The following is an 11,101-nucleotide window of genomic DNA, read 5'->3' on the forward strand; positions in this document are numbered from 1 at the left end:
ATAATATATTTATTTTACCCATTTTCTATGAACAATGTTTACTTTATTGAAATATAGTACAGTGCATTCCTATAAAAAATCAACAGCAATGAAATATCCTTCATCCATATACTCACATAACCAATGAAGTATATTAGCATACAAAACGCAACATATTGTTTCTAAAAACAATACATACATAAATACGGTACTTTCTAGTTTGGCAAAAATTTCAAGGGTGGGGAGGGGGGGGGGGGCGGGGGCATGGGATCTATGCTTAATGCAGAAGGGGGGCGCAAGGCAAAAAAGTTTAAGAACCACTGCTCTAGGCTTATAGCAATCTACTTTTCTAGCTTTGGTTGTAGCTCAGCAAGTAATAATAATAATAATAATAATAATAATAATAATAATAATATGGCAGAGTAGGTTTTTAGAGCTGTTACGGGGATCGAGGCATTTTGTTTGAAAGTAATTCACTATCGATTAATCAGTCTAATATTCTTGGCAGTGATTCCAAATCATAACTATGTTGTATAGACCCACTTGTTGTTATTCGATATGACTTTTTATCAGAAAATTTATTGCCTAAAATAATGAACTTTGGTATAATTTGGAAATTTTGTCCAGACTGAAAAACCTTACTTATACCAATTCACGAGTCCAATAACAACTCATTTTCTTTAGATAGAATATCTACAATTGGTATGAATAATTCAGCATATATAAAAGAGTATTTCAGGGAACATAGAGTGTGTGAGCAGTCAATCATCAAGACGGCAAGTCTATGATGATGGTTTTCATAATCACTTACTATTATTATTATTATTATTATTATTAGCCAAGCTACAACCCTAGTTGGAAAAGCAAGATGCTATATGCCCAAGGGCTCCAACAGGGAAAAATAGCCCAGTGGGGAAAGGAAATAAGGAAATAAATAAATGATGAGAATAAATTAACAATATATCATTCTAAAAACAGTAACAGCGTCAAAACAGATATGTCCTATATAAACTATTAACAACGTCAAAAACAGATATGTCATATATAAACTATAAAAAGACTCATGTCAGCCTGGTCAGCATGAAAACATTTGTTTCAACTTTGAACTTTTGAAGTTTTACCGATTCAACTACCTAATTAGGAAGATCATTCCACAACTTGGTAACTAATGGAATAAAACTTTTAGAATACTGTGTAGTATTGAGCCTCATGATGGAGAAGGCCTGGCTATTAGAATTAACTGCCTGCCTAGTATTACAAACAGGATAGAATTGTCCAGGGAGATCTGAATGTAAAGGTTGGTCAGAGTTATGAAAAATCTTATGCAACATGCATAATGAACTAATTGAACGACGGTGCCAAAGATTAATATCTAGATCAGGAATAAGAAATTTGATAGACCGTAAGTTTCTGTCCAACAAATTAAGATGAGAATCAGCAGCTGAACACCAGAGAGGAGAACAATACTCAAAACAGGGTAAAATGAAAGAATTAAAACACTTCAAAATAGATTGATCACCGAAACTCTTGTAAGACTTTCTCAATAAGCCAATTTTTTGTGCAATTGAAGAAGACACAGACTTAATGTGTTTCTCAAAAGTAAATTTGCTGTCGAGAATCATACCTAAAATTTTAAGTCATAAAAATTTAAAGAAACATTATCAATACTGAGATCCGGATGTTGAGGAGCCACAGTCCTTGACCTACTTACAATCATACTTTGAGTTTTGTTAGGATTCAACTTCATACCCCATAATTTGCACCATGCACTAATTTTAGCTAAATCTCTATTAAGGGATTCACCAACCCCAGATCTACATTCAGGGGATGGAATTGATGCAAAGAGAGTAGCATCATCTGCATATGCAACAATCTTGTTTTATAGGCCAAACCACATGTCATGTGTATATAGTATGAAAAGTAGTAGACCGAGAACACTACCCTGTGGAACACCGGATATCACATTCCTATACTCACTATGGGGCCCATCAACAACAACTCTTTGAAATATATTACTTAAAAAATCAATAATAATGCTAAGAAACGACCCACCAACTCACAACTGTTTGAGTTTGAAAACGAGGGCCTCATGATTAACACTGTCAAAAGCAGCACTAAAATCAAGGCCAATTATACGAACTTCCCGACCACAATCAAGGGATTTCTGTACAGCATTGGATATTGTAAGAAGGGCATCACATGCTCCAAGGCCTTTACAAAAACCAAATTGCAAACTAGGGAGTAGATGATTACCTTCAGCAAACCTATTAAGACGTTTTGCCAGAAGACGTTCTAAAACTTTAGATAATATGGGAGTTATGGAAATTGGGCGGTAATCAGTGGGACTTAAACACATTTACATAGAGGAGTAACATTACCAATTCTCCAACAAGTGCTAAAAGCTCCTCTTCTTGCTAACTTGCGCAAAATAACAGATAACTTTGGAGCTAAGAAATCTGCTGTCTTTATAAAACAAAGGAAAAATACAATATGGGTCTACACCTCCATAAGCATCAAGGTCCATCAACAGACTTTAATCTCACGAGATCGAAAAGCTAAACTAGTTAGTTTAGCCTCAGGAAAACAGGAATGAGTAAGTTCAAGTTTTTCATTACTCTGTTTACTGTCAAAAACATCAGCCAATAAAGAAAAATTTACATGAAAACACAGGGAATGTCGCTTTGGATTTTCTTTATATCATCTCCACGGTGATCACTCGTTTTGGAAACATGTCATCTATACAGATGAAAAACATTTTACATCAGTGGAAGCATGAACAAGGCATTGCTGGAGGTAACGGAATACCTGCTACGACTAGACAAATATTCAGAAGAGAGCTAAGAATGAAAGAGTTTGTATTAATTTGTGGGGTTGGATGATTATTTGGAAGGTTCATGGGCAACGGTTATGTGGATGCCCTGCTTCCCAGAGTGAGAGCCATGCCCATTCCCAATCCATACCCAATCGTTTTACTGCAAGATAATAGCCCCACCCATACCAACACAGTAATTAGAACTTGGTTAGAGCATCACCCAGAAATCTAAGTAATAAACTGGCCACCTAAGGCGTGTGACCTCAACCCCATTTAGAACTTATGGGCAAAAAGGGTTCGTTATTGGGATGTAGAAGAGCAACGAACGTGCTAAGCCATCTAAGCAAGAGCGTTTGAATTGTGGGTGTCAAAACTTCACTCTACCATATGCAAGAATCTTGTGAGGAGTATGCATGCATGTCTAAATGAAGTTGTAGACACTAATTGTGGATGGATATCAAACTAAGGAGCGTTTAGTTTCCATTGTATATATGAAAGATTCTTGGATTAGAATTGAAATAATGAAACATTTTCTTTACTTTTCAGCAAATATTTATATTCAGTAAGCTATTCAACTGCATTTGGTCACTGTAGTCTAGTTTTTACACTTTTCCTGGGGTCGTATTATAATCTAAATAAACACAACTATGAAATTATGATGTCTCTTATCAACCACCTTTAATACTAACTGAATATGATTGCTTATTAACCTTGAAATAACAGCTGGAACCAGAACTTATTCAGCGGGGGTAAGAATTAAGTGACTTGTCTTTATAGAATCTACAAAAGGCAGTAGAACTCATTTGTGGTAGTACAATATTTCACAACTAAATGTAAACCGCCTCTGTAGAAAAAAAAAAAAAACAATTAACGAGACCAAGAAAAGCCATAAATACACCTAAACTAACCTTATGTAATGTATGATAAGGGAGGATATAAAGTAACATGAAGATGATTTGTAGTTGCTCTCTGAGGATTGATTGCTCGCACAAACACTAGTGTTTCCTGAAATACTTGTTCATTTATGGTGAATTGTTTCAACCAAATTGCAGATATGCTATCTAAGGAAATAAGTTGTTATTGGACTCGTGAATTGGTATAAGTTAGGTTATTCAGTCTGGACAAAATTTCCAAACTATACCAAAAGTTAAGTATTTTAGGCAATAAATTTTTTGTTAGAATGTTATGTGGAATAACAGTAAGCGGGTCTAAACAACGTAATTATAATTTGGAATCATTGCTGAAAATATTATGATACTGATGAATTGATAGTGAATTACTTTCAAACAAAATGCCTCCCTCACCACCTTTAGAATCACACTTTCGATACACACACGCACACACACACACACACACACATATATATATATATATATATATATATATATGTATATATATATATATATATATATATATATATACATATATATATATTGTTACGGGCCCGTGGTTTGAGTCCGGCCTTGCGTAAGGGACTCAAGGGCCATAACAAAAAATATAACAATGGGAAAGGTTGCCAGTCAGCAATAAGACAAGGAATACGGACAAATATATGTATTTACAATAATATTCAAATAAAAACTAATAAAAGAAAGGGGAGCACAACAGATAATTATATTTTAATTTAAGCCACCAGGAGCTTCCGATTGGAGTTTGGTGGACCGTAGATGAAACTTTGGCAAAGCCATCACATTCCCTGGAAAGGAAGATAAATTAGATTATTAAGAGCACACTTACTTCTACCGGCTGGGAACACGATGAAGTTGTGTGGTCAAAACCTTTAAGCAAATTAAATGATAATGCAAAACTTAGGGATTTAAACATTACACATGGGAATCAACACTGTCACAGGGTGAATTAATTAAAGCTAGGACTAAACGGCACACGTGGTGGGATATAGGGAAATGGATAAAAGGTTCAGTGGGTAGGATCTTTCTTTAAAGGATAAAAGGAAAAATGGGATGTGATAAGGAAGGGATGGGAGGAGGGGTATGATGATGAGGATATCAAAATCAGACACCTTACCTTAGTAAAATGGACTCTGGATTCCTCCCTTGTGGAGGATATGTAAACAGAGGTCCTGCCTCCCTGATGTCTTGAGGGTGAAGAAGATGTCACTCCCTCACGGAGGTTGAGTCACGAAGAAAGATCCCCAGTTTTCCCTGGGTAGATTCAACTCCACTTGGCCCCCAATTGGGGGTGGTAGGGGGGAATTGGCCTGACCGCTGTCCTATTGGTCAGGCTTGGTCACGTGTTCCTACATCCTTCACATCTCGCCTCCCTCCTTCTCCTGGGACCTTGATGTTGTCACGTGACTCATAAAAGGTGGCTGAAAATGAGATCTCAAGGGGAGTAGACTGGTATAGGATGGTTGGAGGAGGGGTGAGACTCTGGGTAGGGTCCCAAAACTCGTGGCATTTCGACTCATGCTTGCTGGCGGGGTCTTTTTGATTTGAAAAAAGATGGCGTAATGACCGCCAAGAATAACAATATATATATATATATATATATATATATATATATATATATATGTATATATATATGTATATATATATATTTATATATATATATATATATATATATATATATATATATATATATATATATATGTATAGAAAGAGAGAGAGAGAGAGAGAGAGAGAGAGATAACTCCTACCATATGTTTACGTCAGATTTTTCACTCAGGACATAGAAAATACGTAACTAATCATCATTCCTTTTTGTCAACAAGTTGTTCGCGAGAATGGTATAGCAAATAACAGCAAATATAAGTTAGAATCCTCATGATCGTAAAACTGGGATCGGATAGTTTGATATTATATGGCATTTAAGTTCATACATAATGTTTTGCGCTTCCACCTTACTACTCTAGCAAGTCGTTCTTCCCCTGCCCGTCCTCCCGCCCCTTCCTGGCGTCCTCCCCCTGCCCGTCCTCCCGCCCCTTCCTGGCGTCCTCCCCCTGCCCGTCGCCCCCTTCCTGCCCGTTATTCTCTCTCTTAATTACCAAAATTCTCTACAATTGAAGTTCTGGAATCTATAGATATTGGGGGTGACAGAGGGGGACTGGAGACGACAGGACTATTGCATTTGACTGTACTTCTTGAAAGGAAAAGAACATAGAAATATTTGTTATGAAACAGAGAGAGAAAAAAGAGATCTCTGGAGGTATGGTATCAGTGAAGTAATCAGTTTCAAACCAAATGCCTTCTACAAAATCCCCCGTATGACTAAATCCCCGTCCGAGCTATTTTTTCCAAAAGGTATTTTTTTTTCTCAAACATAGTGTAATTATGTAACCAGTCAAAATAGTAATTTGATTGTTTTATAAAATACCAAAATAGGAGTACAGTCATTGTTTGTTTTATTTTTTAAATAATTACTGTATATAGTTCGAAACAGGAAAAAAATAAGATATTAGTGCCGTCTTTTGATTGTTTTACATTTATTATTGCATATCTATTTCTATTTACATTATTTGAGCATTATTGCTGGCAATATTTTTTAATCCTCACTTACCTTTTGTCTATAAAAGAAGGAATTATTAGCATAAAAAATGTTTGTGAGAAGTGAAAATTTCAGAAAATGCTAAAATATTTATTTACGAAAAATATTTCTTTACAAATTCTTTGAAAATATATATTTGGGTTAATTTCTAAAATGCAAATTTTCTAAAATCCTAAGTTAAATGCAATACCTCTCTTCTGTATGTTGTGCACGTTCTTTAATTTCATGCAATACTTTAGCAGCTTCACATTTTGCTGTATCTGGTGCATGTGTGTGACTATGTAACTCTTCGATGACCTCTTCTTACCTCACTTTGACTTTTGCTATACATGAAGCTTTAGATCTCCTTTCACATTCGTAAGATACCACACTGTTTGCCAATTCTTTTTGCTTAATATAAATATATCCTTCACGAATTAACTTTAGCTTTCCTTTATTGCTCGTCATGAACTCCATCTTCTATGGGTGGAAGTAAAGTGATTTGTAAATTAATTTTGGAAGAATATTTATTAAATTAAAAAAAAAAAAAAGTAAAAAGAATTGTGTACAACTTTACTGCCATTTTGTAAAAATAATTTTTTGAACTATGTAAGTTAAAAAATTGCCTTGTTAGAAAAATTAGTAAACGAAAAAAAAAGATATATATATATATATATATATATATATATATATATATATATATATATATATATATATATTGTTAGACAGATGAGCAAATGATTGCCCTGCTATTTTTGTTAGACATTTTGTCCAGGGGGATTTTGTCCTCGGGGGATTTTGTCCAGGGGGATTTTGTCCTCGGGGGATTTTGTCCAGGGGGATTTTGTCCTCGGGGGATTTTGTCCAGGGGGATTTTGTCCTCGGGGGATTTTGTCCAGGGGATTTTGTCGTCCGGGAGATTTTGGCCTCTGGGGGATTTTGTCCTGACGCCCCCTACTATAGACCCTTTCTCGTAGCACTGAGTATAGTTAGCAGTGGTTCTTCATGAAGCATTGTCACATCATTCAAGTCTCTAAAATCTATGCCCAAACTCCAACTATTATCATTTTTTTTTTTTACAAAGACAACAGGAGAGCAATACCGTATTTTCCACCTCCTCTTCTATAATCTTCTTTACATGAACGGGAAGAGGAAATGGTTTCTATCTTACCAGGATATCACAGGTTTGATTACATTATGGTTTTACTGGGTTCACTTGAAAAAAATTCATCAAATTTAGACATAGGTTCTGCTAATTCTTACTTTGATATTTATCTAAATCTGGGCTAATGTCGAAATATGAAGGATTAACCATTTCTAGTAAATCTAAGGTTCCAAAGTCCTTTTTAATACCACCATCAATAAAAGTTGAGTTTGAAAATGTATAGGATCCTTCAATTTAACAATGACAATCAAAATTATCCTTCCTATAGAATTTCTTAAGTAAATTTACCTGATCCAGCCTGTCTTTGTTCCTTGCCTTTATGACACAACAACACTATTATTTCTACAGTCATCAGCTGGTTAGGCCCCTGTCATCCTATAATCAATTAATTTCCCATAGTAGGTAATAAAATAAGTACTTCATCTCTAGTTTTAAATTTTCTGTCATTTGTTTTTGTTGCATGATATTTCTTATAATTCATACACCATAATTTTGCATTCTCCACAGCAATTTTTGCAGATTCCTCTAACCTGTTTCTCAAATCTATAGCATACAGATAAGTTGTTCTTACTCGTACTTTTGGATTCAGATCAGAATTACTACAAAGTTCATGTCTGATGGTGAAGATCCACGGACAATTCTTCCATTCAGCAACTCAAATGGAGAAAACTTCTAAAATCTCAGAAAGTTATCATTTAAGAGAACTGCTGAAATATGGTTTTCACAAATTTTCTAAAGCATAGATTTTGATATTCCACTTAACCTCTCAACAGTTCCATTGTGAGAGGCAGGATAAGGGATGGTGTACATAGCCTTGATAGACAATAACCTAGGAATCTCTGACATTAGGCTACCATTATCAGTCAAAATTTTCTAACCTCTTCGTAAGTTGTCTCCTATTTTTTGCAAGTTAGCAAGATATTGCAACGGTTTTCTGAAATTTTTGTATTTCTCTTCAATTTAGCATTGACACTCAGTAACAGAAAAGGAATTTAACAAATCTCTATGGTCTATATTAAAATGATCAACATCCAAAAAAGAGGCATTTCTATTGTCTTTTTGTATCCAAGCAATGATTCATAATTCATAATTCTGACCATCCTTTACATTCAGATCTTCCTGGGCAGTTCCATCCTGTTCGTGATACTAGGCATGCAGTTAATTCTAATAGTCAAGCCTTGTCCATCATGAGGCTCAATACTGTACTACACAGTATTCTAGAAGTTTTATTCCAGCTGTGAAATATGGAATGATCTTCCTAATCAGATAGTTGAACCAGTAGAACTTCAAAAGTTCAAACTTGCTGCAAATGTTTTTTATGTTGAACAGGCTGACAGAAGTCTTTTTATAGTCTTTATGTAAATTATCTGTTTTAATATTTTTAATGTTTTCTAAAATATTTTATTTTAATTTTTCATTACTTCTCATATCGTTTATTTATTTCCTTGTTTCCTTTCCTCACTGGGCTATTTCTGCCTGTTGGAGCCCTTGGGCTTATAGCATTTTCTTTTCCAACTAGGGTTGTAGCTTTGTTAATAATAATAATAATAATAATAATAATAATAATAATAATAATAATAAGGATGATAATAATAATAATTATAATAATAATAATAATAATAATAATAATAATAATAATAATAATAATGGTGAGGACATTAAAAGTCCAAAATGTGATGCAAGACAAACGAAATTATTAGAAACCTTTATGACTAGAATCTTATAGCATCCATAGACATGACCTTACTTTAAAAAGTAGAGTATTCAGTTTTAATATGCCCTTCTCATCCTCCTTGCCTTGGGACTGACAGCATGTTCACAGTTCTGCCATGCTTTGTTATTTATGAAGTGTATATAATAGTTGAATTCCTATTTTACTACAGCCTTTTATTTAGATTTTCTTCCTTGTCCTATCATATTCCTTTACCTTTGTGTAAAAGTTCTGTACTTGAATTACATTTAGTTATTTCTATTCTAGATGCCTGGGCAGTTCCTAAACACAGAGCTGACTGAAAAGTTATTCCGTGCAGCTCATGAGGTAGCACTGGACCTTGCTTCATTAAATATCCAGAGAGGTAGAGACCACGCCCTCCATGGTTATACTGAATGGAGACGAATTTGCAACCTTTCCGTACCTGAGGACTTTGAAGAATTAGATGAGGATATAACTTCACCACAAATCCGAGAAAAACTCAAACAGTTGTATGGTCATCCGGGTAAGTAACAAGAATATACCCAGTTATATTTGCAAATTATTTTTTTCGTCTAGTTTTATTGTACTTTACCATACTTTATAAAGCTACCATCCCTCTTGGGTTCAGTCAGCTTGCAGCCCTATTGGACCTCTCCTCCATGGACCAGATGAATAAGGTTTCAGTCTGTTGCTTCTTTTGCAGTTCTTTCCAGGAACTCACTAGGTTTTGGAGAGCCTGTGTTCCTCCCAGTCCTTCTTCTGTCCACCTTCAGGATTTATTTTCATTTATTGTAAACAGGTTTGATGGTAGAGGAGAAGTCGGTGGAAGCAAGTTCATCTATGAAAGTGGAAGAGTAGGATTTCTTTGGTAATATTTTGTTGTTTGGCATGGGCTATGCCTTCTGTTTGCATTCCAGTGCTTTATTTTTTCATAGATGATGAGGTTCTACTTGAAGAGGTGGAATTTGAGGATACTGATACCTTCCTGACTTAATCCTGTGCTTCCCCAGCCCACTCCTAAAGGAGTTGCTGATGGTGCCTAAGACAGCCATTGATTTTCTGACAGAGGCAGTTGCAGCTGCAGGTGTTCACCTTGATCAGCCAGTTTTCCAGATAAGCAATGACCTTAATTTCCTACAGCTGTAGGAGCACAATGAACGTGTTTGATAATTTTGTGAACACCCATGGAGCTATATTGATAATGGACAACTTTATTCTGAACCTTAATGAGCTCCTGCCTAGCTAAAATCCTAGATAAGGCTAGAAGTGAGGGTTAAAAGGGACTTCCCATTAAGCGTCTTTGAGATTGATATTACAAATTCTAGTCACTTGGTATTGTAATGCCTCATGGGTTATAGCTGGCATTTAAAAATTTTCGACTTGAAGTGTTTGGTTTGATAATCGAGGTAAAGGATCTCTCCTTTCTTGTTTAAGTCCTATTTGGAACAAAGAAAATGTTTCCCTTGATCTCTAGGAAGACACACTCCTCTATAGCTCCCTTCTCCATCATGTGCATGAAATAGCTAAGATCCAGGGCTTAGAACTGAAAGAATGTCTTGCTGTTTAGGTGGTTTTGTTTTCCATGGCCAGATCAGACCTGTGTTACCAGTGAGAGAAGGTCCATTGTTTTTAAAAATGATGGAGGAAAATCCCAGTCTGAAGGTATTCATAGATAGGGTTTCTTACTTTGTTGTTTCTAAAAGGGACCGGAACCATGACCTCCTCTATTTTGCTTGCTTCCTGTCTTCCTCCTATAGAAGTATCCCATAGAACACAGAACCCTTTCTCCGACCACCCTGAAGGAGATTGAAGGCAGACTAGGGAGGCTGGTATTAAGCCCTTTTGGTTAAAAGTCTCGTCCTCTGATGTGTCTAGTACTAGTGCTGACGAGGATAGATATGTTACCTTTTAGTAAGGAACTTCCTCCACTTTGTTGGTGACTGAAGAAGTTTTCCATTTCTCCAAAGGG

General features: G+C 35.5%; 1 protein-coding gene across 2 annotated transcripts in view; it reads left to right on the forward strand.

Moving 5' to 3' along the window:
- Pxn (Peroxidasin) overlaps window positions 1-11,101 on the forward strand; it is a 425,335-nt gene that overhangs the window by 299,037 nt on the left and 115,197 nt on the right. For both annotated transcript variants that reach the window (XM_068351797.1, XM_068351798.1), the window contains exon 24: window positions 9,418-9,655. In XM_068351797.1, coding sequence (XP_068207898.1) covers window positions 9,418-9,655 — 238 coding nt within the window. The remainder of the gene's footprint in view (window positions 1-9,417; window positions 9,656-11,101) is intronic.

Source organism: Palaemon carinicauda, chromosome 28, assembly GCF_036898095.1.
Source record: "Palaemon carinicauda isolate YSFRI2023 chromosome 28, ASM3689809v2, whole genome shotgun sequence".
NCBI lineage: Eukaryota > Metazoa > Arthropoda > Malacostraca > Decapoda > Palaemonidae > Palaemon > Palaemon carinicauda.